The sequence below is a fragment of the Poecilia latipinna genome, unplaced genomic scaffold (assembly GCF_001443285.1).
Source record: "Poecilia latipinna isolate Pla-1442-1.1 unplaced genomic scaffold, P_latipinna-1.0 Scaffold348, whole genome shotgun sequence".
In the NCBI taxonomy this organism is placed as follows: Eukaryota; Metazoa; Chordata; class Actinopteri; order Cyprinodontiformes; family Poeciliidae; genus Poecilia; species Poecilia latipinna.
Genome location: NW_015112964.1, coordinates 384,436 through 397,003, shown reverse-complemented (window position 1 = coordinate 397,003; position 12,568 = coordinate 384,436). Strand labels below are relative to the sequence as shown.

Here is a 12,568-nt window from a genome sequence, read left to right as displayed (position 1 = left end):
ACACACTGCCACAGGTAAAACACACTGCTACAGGTAAAACACACTGCTGCAGGTAACTCTCTTTCTCTCAGAGTCTCTTTGGTTTATTTCCTTTTTTTAGTTTTTATTATAAAATATTCTAAATATTTTCTGTCTGCATCTTTCAGCCCGATATGGATAGATATAAATGTGATTTTATAGATATAGATGTGATTAATAGCATGAACTTATTTCTCTGCTGTTATGCAAATAATATTTTACATCAAAAAGTTTTAAATGAAGATGAAAAATATCTGACAAACGGCCAAAAGTGATTTTCTTTATTTTACTTGTAAATTTAAATGTTTTGCCTTTTTTTTAACTAAAATATTTAAATTTTGTGCTTCAGCTTAGATGAAACATTCCTGGAACTTCTTCAGAAGAAATCTTTAAATAAAATGATCCAAAATGTTTTAATTTAGCTGCTGAAGCTGAAATAATTCTGAGAGACGATCCGTTTACCAGTCTGAGCTTCCAGAACCATTTGGCTAGATGGGTCTGTGTGACAGTGTGCATGTGTGTGTGTTACAGTATGTGTGTTCCACCACCCTGACCCCTCTGTCTCCCCTCAGTGCCTCCAGAAGCGGCGGTACGGCCCCATGTGGCGATCCCGGTTCGGTCCGTTCCAGCTGGTGAACGTGGCGTCTCCGCGGCTCATTGCCCAGGTGATCCAGCAGGAGGGCCGGTACCCGGTCCGGGTCGAGCTGCCGCACTGGAAGGAGTACCGGGACCTGAGGGGGCAGGCGTACGGCCTGCATGTGGAGTGAGTCCAGAGTCTGTCTGCTGAACCAGATCAAAACTGGATCAGAACCAGATCAGAACCAGATCTGGTTGATTATTAATATCTGAATTGTGACTCTAATCTGTTGTCATGACAACGTGTGGCTGAATAGAAATGTCTGGTTCCTCATAAAGCGTCTTCAGGCTCCTGATAAAATTCTGTTTCTTCATAAACGTTTAAAGTCTCATGATTTTTCAGCAGTCCGACTCTGATCGCTGATCGGGTCTCACTGTGGTTCTACAGATCTGGACCGGAGTGGCACCGGATCCGCAGTGTCCTGAACCCCAAGATGCTGCGACCCAGAGAGGTGTCGGTCTTCGCCCCGGTGGTCCAGTCCGTGGTGGACGACCTGCTGGCCCGGCTGGAACTACTGCGGCGCCGCAGCCCCGACGGTGCCACCGTGCCCGACCTGGCTGCCGAGCTCTACAAGTTTGGCTTTGAAGGTGGGTGAGGCTTCAGGCTGGGGGCGGGGCATCAGGCTGGGGGTGTGATTTGCTACAGCTGTGTGACCTTTATCAGATTGGGGGATTTGGGGATGTGGCCTTCAGTGGGTGTCTTCATGTTTTGGGGGCGTGTCTTCATGTTTTGGGGGCGTGTCTTCATGTTTTGGGGCGTGTCCTTCTCATCAGCTGACGACCTGCCTTCCTGCAGGCATTTCTGCCGTCCTGTTTGAAACGCGGCTCGGATGCCTACAGGAGGAAATCCCCACCGACACGCTGCGCTTCATCACCGCCGTCAACGACATGCTGACGCTGTCCGACCTGGTGGTGCTGCTGCCGCGCTGGAGCCGTAGGCTCCTCCCCTTCTGGAGACGCTTCGTCCAGGCCTGGGACGACCTCTACGGCGTAGGTAGGTCAGCAGCTGGACTTCCTGAAACACGGAACCGGACCCAGTAACTGGTCCCAGTAACTGGTCCCAATAACCGGTCTCGTCTCCTCAGCTCAGAAGCTGGTGGACCAGCGGATGGCGGAGCTGGCGGCGCAGCCTGGCAATGGCGGGGGCGGTGAGGGGATGTACCTGACATACCTGCTGTCGTCTGATAGGCTGAGCAGAGCTGAGGTTTACATCAGCGTGACGGAGCTGATGCTGGGCGGCGTCGACACGGTGAGTAACGCCATGAGGCATCGATGTGACGCCATGTTTAGATGGGAACACTGAATGGAGTAAAAACACCAGAAACTCAGATTAACAGAAATTAATCTCTGAAATATGAGTTGTTGGTTTTTTGGTGATAATGTTTTTCTTTTCTTTCAGCCTCAATGAACTTATTTATAAAAACAATAAAAATGTGATGAACTATTTTAGCAAACTTCCCCATCAGTTTGCGTTTCTTTCTCAGTTAAAGAAGTGAATCAGTAAGTTTCACACATTAACATTTAAATATAATTTCAAATTTACTGAATTTTATTGAGGCTCTTTGTGACAAATAGAGGAAAAAACAGTAAAACTAAGATTTCTGGTCATAGTTTTGTTTTGTGTCGTTCAAGAAAATGTTTTTATGTTTCTGTCGTTTCTTCAAACTGTTTCTGTTTCCTCTGCTGCCAACAGGAAGTTCATGAAAACACATCTTATGTAATAATTAGTTTCTCTTTAAAATGGTAAACCTCTTCCTGTTTTTCCTCTGATACCTGGAGATGTCTTTACAGCTAGTCATTGTTTTCAGATGTTTTTATGAAGCTCTTAGATGAAGCGGATCGATTACAGAAACCTGACCTGACCCGACCCGCTGCGCCTCGCCTCGGCGCCGCTCGGTTCTGGATGAGTCAGAGCTGAAACATTCAGATCATATCTGAACAGGTTCAGACCTGAACAGAACAAAGAGTTAATTCCTCTGAGTCTCTGCAGGAGCAACGATCAGCAGAGACTCAGTTATCTAAATGTCACAGTTTGTTCAAATCATCTTAATATTTCCTGTTTGACCTTTGAACCTTCGGTTCAGCTGGAGCTTTAGGAAACATTTTGCTGTGTCGTCGTTTTTCTGATCAGAGAATCTGAAACGTCATGAAGACTGAGGAACCGGAGCTGCTGCTTATTAATTAATATTAACATTTTATTAATTATTAACAACTTTTTGTTTCTGCTCCTTTAGATTGACTCAGATTTTATCTCCAGATTAACGTAACAAACTAAATCCTGGTTTGATTCTGTAAAAATATTTATATTATTTATAAAATATAAACCAAAAGTGATGAATTCATAAACCTCAGATGAATCACTTATTTAGTCCTAATCTCAATAATCTAATAAATTAGGATCTAAATGAACCAAAATATTTCAAAATATGAAAACTAATTAAATACAGATAAAGATCATCTGAAATATTTTCTAGATATTGATAAAAATGTTTAGAACAAATAAAATATGAAATAATGACAATATTCTAAATAAATGAGACGTTTTTCTTGATAATTTCTTCCTCTGTGGATTTTTGATAAGCAGTTTAATGATAATCTGGGATTATCCTCCTAATCTGGGTTCTGAAGTGATTGGTTCTGATCATTTCAGAGATCAAACCTGTAAATAATAAATCTATAACTGAACGTTTCCTCCTCCAGACGTCCAACACTCTGTCCTGGGCTCTGTACCATCTGGCCCGGGACCGACCCGCCCAGAACCGCCTGCAGGCCGAGGTAGACTCCGTCTGCCCCGACCGCCGGCCGCCCAGCACACAGCAGCTGGGCAGGATGCCCTACCTGAGGGCCGTCATCAAGGAGACGCTGCGGTGAGACGCCCTGCCCACAACCTGACAGGAAGCAGGAAGTGACAGAAAATAAAGAAAATACATGAGATATCATCAGAATATTTCGGAATATTCCAGAATCTCGTCTCAAATCAAAGTTTTTCTCAGACTGTTTTCACATTCTGTCATAGTTTAGCTGAAATCTGAGACTAAATCATGATTTTAAGGTAAAAACATCCTCAGACGTTTAGCTTTTTCCTTTTCTGACCCGTTTAGTTTCACAGAACCTCATCAGACCCGACGGGTCAGAACAGAACCTGGTTCTGATCAGAAGGGCCTAGTCAAAGTAGGAACTTCTAATGCCTCCTGGTTTGTTATTCTCAGTTTGTGGAGCAGTTCAGAACCTTTTCCTGCTTCCTGTTGGCCTAGTCAAAGCCCGCTCTAAATCATCCATATTCTCCTGTCAAGTTTCAGTTCCAATAAAAACAGAGAAAAAGAAAAACTCCAGATGGAGGATTGTATTCAGATGGAAATGAACTTAAATTAAAATCATGAGCTAAAAGGAGAAAAACCAGAATTTAAATTCATTTAAATAAATTTTAATTAGTTTAAACAAGCCTCTGTCTCTCCTGCCTGCAGGTTAAAGCCACTGAAATAAATTTTTTAAACAAAGTTTTTCTGGTTCACCGCCCTCAGCGCTCCATCCGATTGCTGAGCATTTCCATGGCGATGGCCATGATGCTGCCACCACCATGTTCAGAAAGTTTCGGTCTGAGCTTCATGGAGCGTGTCAGCGTCTTACAGCCTGCAGAGAGACAGGAAGGTCCTGATCTGTGTGCGTGTGTGTCTATGTGGGTGTGGGTGTGTCTGTGCGTGTGTGTGTTGCAGCTTGTATCCGGTGGTGCATGGAAACGGACGGCTGGTGTCAGAGAACGAGGTGGTGGTGGATGAGTTCTGGTTCCCCAAGAAGGTAAGAGGAGAAAGAGGAGATGCATTTGTCTGTCTGTCCTCATCCTGTTCCCCCATCTGTCTCTCTGTCCCCCTGCAGACTCAGTTCCACCTGTGTCACTACGCTGCGTCCCACGATGAGGAGGAGTTCGTGGCGCCGGAGGAGTTCCTGCCGCAGCGCTGGCTGCAGCTGGAATCTCCCAGCAGCCATTGCGGCAGAGCCACGCCTGGTTTCTACCGCCATCATCCCTACAGCTTCATCCCGTTTGGAGTCGGAGTGAGAGCCTGTGTCGGCAAGAGGCTGGCAGAGATGGAGATGCACCTGGCTCTGTCCAGGGTGAGGAAGGGAGGAGACACACACACACACACACACATACACATACACACACAGAGAGAGAGAAGGAGCGAGGGAGACACAGACCAGTGTGTTTTTGATTTATTTAATGTATCTGTTTTCCTGTGTGTGTGTGTGTGTTTCCTGTGTGTGTGTTTCCTGTGTGTGTCCTCCAGCTGATGCAGCACTACGACGTTCACCCTGAAGTCGGATCTCCTCTCATTGAGCCTAAAACCAGAACTCTTCTGATCCCGTCCAGACCCATCAACCTGCGCTTCCTGCCCAGAGCCTGAAGGTGGCAGCACTCGCTCTCCTGCTGTTTTCTGAAACCGTTTACAGCTTCTTCATGTCCTCCACAGTCAGTCTCACTGAAACTCATTTCTGACCAACAGGAAGTAGAAAATCTCTGAACAGATCTTCATCATGTTGATGTTCAGGAAGATAAAAACATTAAATTTGTTTCTGGATCAGTTTATTCAGGGTGTGAATACTTTAGCTTGGTGTGTTAGTTGTTGTAGCGCCCCCTGAAGGCCAAACATAACCAGATTTACCTGCTGGAGATAATTACAGCACATTTTTAATAATAAAATAACAGATTTTAAATGAAGTAATACAAACTAATAAAAGATTTCTGACTCAGCAGCATTTCTCATACATTTTATGTTTTTATCCCCATTAATGCTGTTTTTGTCTGAATTATTAATTTTTGTATCAGTATTATTAATGTTTTCATCAGGATTCATCCTGTTTTCCAGCCTCATGGCTCTTTGTTCTGTTTGTTTGTGTGTTTCTCAGAGCCTCCAGCAGGGGGCGACGCCTCATTCAGGGTTGGATTCTTCACCACGTCCAGAGGAGAAGCTTTAACAGAAACATTTTTATTAATATTCAGTTTATTGAAGCTGAAGATGATTTTCTGCCTCTGTATCGGTTTCTGTCCTCACCGCTTTTAAAGTCTGGGCTTTGACTAGGCCGTTTCTGTGCTCTGAGCTCCAGCTGCTCTGGAACAGATGGCCCACATCATGACACCTCCACCACCGGCCCCGACATCGTGTTGTAGTTCTATGAGCTTTCTGACCTTTGACCTGCAGATGGAGAAGATCAGAGGAAGAAGTGGAAGCTCAGTTTGGTTAGCATTTAGCTTGTTGCTAATATGTGGTTAGCATTTAGCTTGCTGCGGCCTGACTGCGTTCTTCATGTGTTTGAATGTACCTGTGCCTTTCTGAAGTATATTTATTGTTACAACAGGGAAATTATTTTACTGTAAAACCATCTTTTAAATTCTGAACTTTGTATTTCTGATTTATTACTTAGAAAAAATATATTTTGAAATTAACAGAAACATTTTGTAAATCATTTAAATTCTGGATGTTGATCCTTTTTGATGCTTTTATTCATATTTCTGTTTCTCTCCATAAAGTTGAATAAACTATTTAATAAAATGTTTCTGTTCTGTACAAGTTTCAAAGCTGCAGGAGTTTCTTACAGCAGTAGGAGACCGACTGCAGCTTTATGACCAAACACTCTGGTCCAGATGGATTGGACCCAAATGGACTCAAACTGGTTCCAGTGCAAACATTCAGTACATCCACTGGTCAGACAAAAAGTCTGGTGTTTGACTCATCTGATCCAACCCAGTTCAGATCCAGTTTGGACCCATCGCCCAGCTTTAACCAGCTAGTTGATGAATTCAGACTTAAACCACTTTAAAACATTTTCCATTCCTAATGTGACAGTAAACCAGTGAACACTGCTCTGTAAACCAGTCACCACCTGCTGGTCCAGTTGCAGCTCCTAGTCTGCCTCCATCATCTTGACTTCCTGTTTTATTTTTAGTTTGATCCAGAAAATTCTAATTCATGCAGAAACTTTTCTGTTCCAGACTGGAGACTTAAAGCTCCACATCATGATGCTGCCACCACCATGTTTCCCTCTGATTTTCTTTTAGTCATTTTCAGGGCTGATAATCTGGTTCCCTGTTTCAATGATTAAAGATGTGATGTTACAGTAAGCTTAGATCTGCTCCAGTAATGATGAGATGACGGATGGTCCCAGAGAGCCGGCGTTTCCCCAGAATTGAGGAAAACTTGTCAGATCCTCTGATAAATGATTCCCTCCAGGATCCATCTTCATCCTGACGGGAGAAACATCCAGATTTCTGACTGCATTTTAGAGATTCAGCATTTATTTCACTTATAAAAATCTATTTTTAGTTTTTATTTAATGGGTCTCTATGACGGAGTATTAGTATTAGAATCATCATCAAAGAATAAATATTTGCTAAAAAAAACTCAGATTAATATTCAGATTAATCTTGGATTTAAAAAAACAAAAAAAACAAGGAAATTTCTGAGTTTCAAAAGTCGAAATAAATAAACTCATAAATTGTGAAAATAATCTCAGTAATTTCTTTCTAAATTCTCAGAGTTTTTTGTCTAAAATAATCTCCTTTATCTCCTTTATGGTTCCGGGTGTTTCTGCTGTAAAATCTGCTGGTTTACCGAGTTAGCATCAAGCTATCGGTGCTGCTACAGCTAAAGGTGCATTTATAAACTCTGCCAGCAGGGGTCGCCGCACAGGCCTGCTGCCTCCTCCTCCTCCTCTTCCTCCTGACGCACCGCCTTCATCATCCGGACCGGACCGCAGCCTGGATGCTCCAGCAGTCCGTGTAGCTGAGAACCGGGTCTCCGTCCTCCCAGCCCGGTCCCGGTCCCGGTTCTGATGGATGGTTAGCCCACCGCCCTGCCTGCTGCTGCGGACCCGGGGAGCCATGGAGTCGGTCGGTGCGGGGGGCTCCGCGGGACTCCGCGGGGCCCCGGGGCCGCAGTGAAGGCGGAGGAACCGCGACCCGCCGCGGGGAACATGGTGAGTACTTCCACGGTCCGGTTCTGACCCGGTTCTGACGTGGTCCTGACTCGTTAAAACCAACGGATTAATGCATGTTGTGTTTATGGGTGTGAGCTGTCCCACGGTCCGTGAAGGGGTCGTGAAAGAATCCAACAGAAATGCAACACTTCCGGTTCTTCTTCGCTAAAACCTGGTAATTTATGTGACGTCACGTTGACATGTTTCCAGAAAGTCAACAGACAGAAGCGCTGATGCATTTTCCTGCGTTTGGACCGGAACGTGAACGCATCACGTGATTCCTCATCTTAAGCATTGGGTCAAAACATTAGGCTACAGCAGGGGTCAGAGGTTACTGCAGGGGTCAGAGGTTACTGCAGATTGTTACAACAATCAGAATAAATCTCAGAAACTTTACAGTTTGAGAAATCAGGCCTGAATAATGGAGTGCTGCAGTTCTGGTTCTGATCTGGTTCTGGTTCTGATGGGATCAGCCTGTGGTTCTGATTCACTTCATCCAGTTGGATCAGTTTGATCCTCAGCAGCTGATTGGTCTCATCAGACAGGAAGTGACATCAGCAGATGAATCTGAGTTTATGATGGCTCCTCTGTCTCCAGGTTGCCACCTGACAGGAAGTGACATCACTCGCCAGCTCCTCTGCGTCTTTATGTAACCTGCTGAGGAGGCGTGAGAACGCCTCGCCAAGTCATGGCGGCGGGTGGGCGAGAGCGTCAGAATGATCAGCATGAGCCGCAGAGCGAGTCATGAAGCGTGACTCACCTGCCTCCACGTGAGGTCAAAGGTCATCTGCCTATGACAGAGCTGGTGGCTCAGCTGGACTGTTTAAGGTCTGTGGAGCTTTAGTTGTTCAGGTGGAGCTTTAGTTGTTCAGGTGGAGCTCCAGGTGTTCAGGGAATCGTATTTATTGATGTGATTTCAGTTGGTTATCAGGTGATCGTTCTGATCCTTTATTTTGAAAATCTTTCTAATGGACCGTGTCCCCTGGTAAACCATTGACCTCACTGACACCATGTTTTGGGTCTCTGCTGCCTGGTAATGCTGAGGTCATGAAGGTCGTTCTGGGTCGTGTCTCTTCATCCTGAGCTCCCAGTGGAGCATCAGCCCAGAGGACAGTCTGTCTCCGTCCCTGTGATGGGACGTCTGCTGCCGGCGGCGTCTCTGTCACGTTTTCCCATCAGCCCCGGCGGCTCATATTGATGATCCAGCCGATGGAGGCCAGCCGGCCCGGCTGCTGATCTGACCTGCGGCGCCGTTCAGGAGCATCGGAGCGGGTCAGGAAACTTTCTGCTGCTCGCCTCTGGAGCAGCAGAAACGACACTGTAATCTAACATGCTGTTATAAAAAAGACTTAAATGAAATATCTGCTGACTGACTTAATAAGTCACTGATCAATCGATCAGTAAACCTGCAGTAATAATTGGTATTGTTCAGATAATCCTAATCTGAGTTGTAATCTGGAACTCGCTTAATTTTGGATTTTAGTGACTGATGGACTTTATTCAGCTGATGAAGAGTTTATAACTCATTTTCAGAATAAATCAGGATTAAACTCAACAACATGAATGCTCTTAAAGGGCCGGCGGCACCAGAATCAATAAAACCCATTAATAACTTGTTCAAATATTAATAGGACTCTCTGGATTAGTTCCTCTTAAAATTAAATAAATTTGAACATCTGTTCATCTGATCCTCCAGAATTCACTGGGTTTTTGTTTGTTTTGGTAACTTTTTTATTTTTACAGTTAAAATCTCTGATTTTGTGGAGCTCATTCTGAAATATTTGTAATATTTGTTATTATTTCTGGCAGTAAATGTGACTTTTTGTTCCTTGCCGTATCGATCACAGATAATAACTGATAATAATGGATATTAGCTGATAGTAATGGACATCAGGTCAGGCTGAGGCAGCAGAGGAATAAGACATGAATAAGACTTACTGCCACCTGCCGGTGGGAGTTAGCATCACTGTCAGCATTTTTCAGAAAATATTTCAGTAAATCTCACATTGATGCATCAGCCTTAAAAATGTGGCGCTGTGTTGATTTAACTTGAGTTTCCATGAACACAGAATCACAACAAACCGTCGGGACTGACTCATGTAATTCGGGCCTCAAGAAGAGCTTGTGGCGGGCCGGATTTAGCCCTCGGGCCATCAGTTTGACCCACATAAATTAGATCCTTAGTTATGGACCTGCAGGGTTTTAATCATCCATCAGAACTTTATTGATCCATGATTGACTCATCAAATGTTTCTCTGCATCTGACTGGCTGTTCATACCCTCCTGACAACTCCTTCCTCAACACTTTGACCCTAAGCTGATTGGATGATTGAGGACCAATCAGAGGAGAGGACCTCAGCTGTTTGAGGAAGTAAACATCTGGTACGGTTCAGTTCTGGTCCAGTTCGCTGGACGTCCAGAACTTCAGTCAGACTTTAGATAAAGGTGAAGATTAAATTTTTTTTCCTACTTCATTAAACATTATAGACCCTAAATAAAGTCTGATCTGGTTTAGTTTTATTTTTATTTCATGAAATGATTCAGAAATTGACTTTCTGTAAACTTTGTCGTTCTGCTCGGCATCCAGCTGAGGATCACGATGAAGTCAGACGGCAGCAGGTCTGTGGAGGCTACGCAGGAACACTGACTCACTCACACACACACACACACACACACACTGACACACACACACACACAGACTGACTCACACACGCACATGCACTGCGTTCAGGCTGTCGGTGAAATCTGCTCTCTGATGCATCAACAGTTGCTGCTCAGCATGAAGCGTTTCACGTTGCTGGAAGCAGCAACCAGGAGTTGCTGTTGCTCTGCTTATTGCTCATGTTCTGATCTCCTGTTTTATTTCTAAATCTGTGTTCAGTTTTTCCTTCCAGAATGTTTTCAGATATTTTCTCTCATTTTGAACATTTCAGGTCAAAGTGAAGCTGCTGGTTCAGTAAAACATTTTCTACATTAACAGGATGTTTGTGAAGCTGGTCTCACTGGTTTCACTGGTGTGGAGTCCTGCTGACCAGAACCGGGTCTGTTTCTGTTCTGATCGATTTATCAGTCAATAATGTGAGATTAACTATTCTGGATCATATCTGAGTGAATCTGCAGGCCTGGAGTCTTCTCAGAGGTCAAAGGTCAACCTGGTTCAGACATTTTCTGGCTGCTTTCTGCTCCGGTTTTATTGCTGAATCTGATTTTTATTCTGTAACTCTAATTATATGAAGATTAAATTATTTTACATCTTTTCCTTCAGATTTAAAGACATTATTTCTGTAAACCAGGAATATTTTTTGTTAAATATATTTCAGTTTCTTCTTCAGCTGTAAAATAAATCAGATGAATAAATAGCTCAATAGCAGCATGTACAGATTATAATCTGAATTATTAGTCCAGCTGTTAGCAGGATTACACATCCTGATAAAATGACATTTTAATCCAGATATTAGAGACTGAAGCAGCAACATTTAGCAGATTATAAATCTTCCAGTGTTTCTGAAAACCTGGAATATTTTTAAAATAATTCAGGAACATGGAGATCCAAAATGATCTTTCCATTAAATTCAGCCTCAGAAATGTTTCAAAATCTAAAACTTGAATAAATTATTTTGTTATTTCTCAGCCTGGTTCATCGTTTTCTCTGCAGAGTAAAAATTATCCACCAGATCAAATCAGGAACCAAACCTGAAAACCTAGAAATCTGAAAACCTGTGAACTTCAGCCAGAATCCTCTCTGATTCTCAGGGATCCTCTGGGATCCATCCTACTTCCTGCTTCCTGGAGTAAAACTGGATATTGACTCTCTGCTGGTTTTATGGCCGTTTATTGATGCTAACAGTTTAAATGTTAAATGCTAAATAGCCAGACTAGCTAGCAGCTAATCTTTGAGTGTAACATTGAACATCAGATGAACAAGTTGTGACTGATTTTGATTGATTTTCATTACAACAGCTTCACATGTTTTCTAAGCGGCAGCCATCTTGGATTTCAGGGTTCTGTTGCTGAAACTTTTCTTGTCAAAAGATTCCAGTTGATTTCTTCCAATTTGGAAAATGATATTTATAACTGAACACACAGAGCATCGTCACCATAATTCTGATGATCGTTGCCATGGTAACTGACACGCTGCTCCTGATTGGCCAGGATTCAGGCGATCAGAATAAACATAAACTAAATATGATTCACACTAACAGAAAGTAGAGAATCTGTCAATAATAAAGTATCCATATGATTTATAAAGTTCAAATATTAGTGATTTTTTAAAAGTTTTATTTCTGTTTTTATGTGGATATTTTTCTGTTTTTCTCTTTTAAAAATGTAAACAAACATATTTACATGTTTAGGAAAAAATAAAATAAACACATTTTTATATAGAAGTAAAAACTAATCAGTAATCACATCACATCACAAAGTCCTAATTTCAGTAAATATTGATAATAATTTGACAACTATAAATAAATGTAATTTTGTGGCATCCTGCATGTCCTCCTCACAGTCAGCAGGACCCACACAAACACTCTCCCTGATTGGCTCACGCTGTTGCTATGGGAGCAGCAGCCGTGCCTCCGATTGGTCCAGCTGCAGACTCAGATCTGTTGCTCTCCTGTCAGTCTGCATCTCTGTGTTGTCATGACAACAGACAGGAAGCAGGAGGTGGGGCCTGGTGGTGTTATTGTTGCAGCAGCAGAAGAAAAAAAAACTTCTGTTTTTATTTTTACATCGGGGGGCGATCCGTCTGCCAACACAAACCCAGCACACACACACACACACACACACACACACACACACACTTCGACACACTTACACATCGACACACACAGCGGGTCAGTCGGCCTTGGCTTGCTAATCTCTGACCGCAGGATGATTATTAAAATGATGTTTGGATAGAAAAAAAGGCTCAGAGCGTTTAGCTGGCAATATGGAGCGGGCTGTGTGT

General features: G+C 43.2%; 2 protein-coding genes across 2 annotated transcripts in view; both read left to right on the top strand.

Moving 5' to 3' along the window:
* Positions 1-44: 44 nt before the first annotated feature.
* On the top strand, positions 45-6,046 carry cyp27a2 (cytochrome P450 family 27 subfamily A member 2). The gene is made up of 10 exons (XM_015035808.1): positions 45-52; positions 591-781; positions 1,043-1,242; positions 1,451-1,648; positions 1,740-1,903; positions 3,355-3,521; positions 4,368-4,449; positions 4,528-4,764; positions 4,938-5,056; positions 5,557-6,046. The coding sequence occupies exons 2-9, from the start codon at positions 618-620 to the stop codon at positions 5,052-5,054; spliced, it is 1,329 nt and encodes a 442-aa protein (XP_014891294.1). The 5' UTR covers positions 45-52; positions 591-617; the 3' UTR covers positions 5,055-5,056; positions 5,557-6,046.
* A 1,198-nt stretch (positions 6,047-7,244) lies between these two features.
* tmem198ab (transmembrane protein 198ab) overlaps positions 7,245-12,568 on the top strand; it is a 13,271-nt gene continuing 7,947 nt past the window's right edge. The window contains exon 1 of the mRNA XM_015035807.1: positions 7,245-7,623. The gene's annotated coding sequence lies outside the window, so the exon portion shown is untranslated. The remainder of the gene's footprint in view (positions 7,624-12,568) is intronic.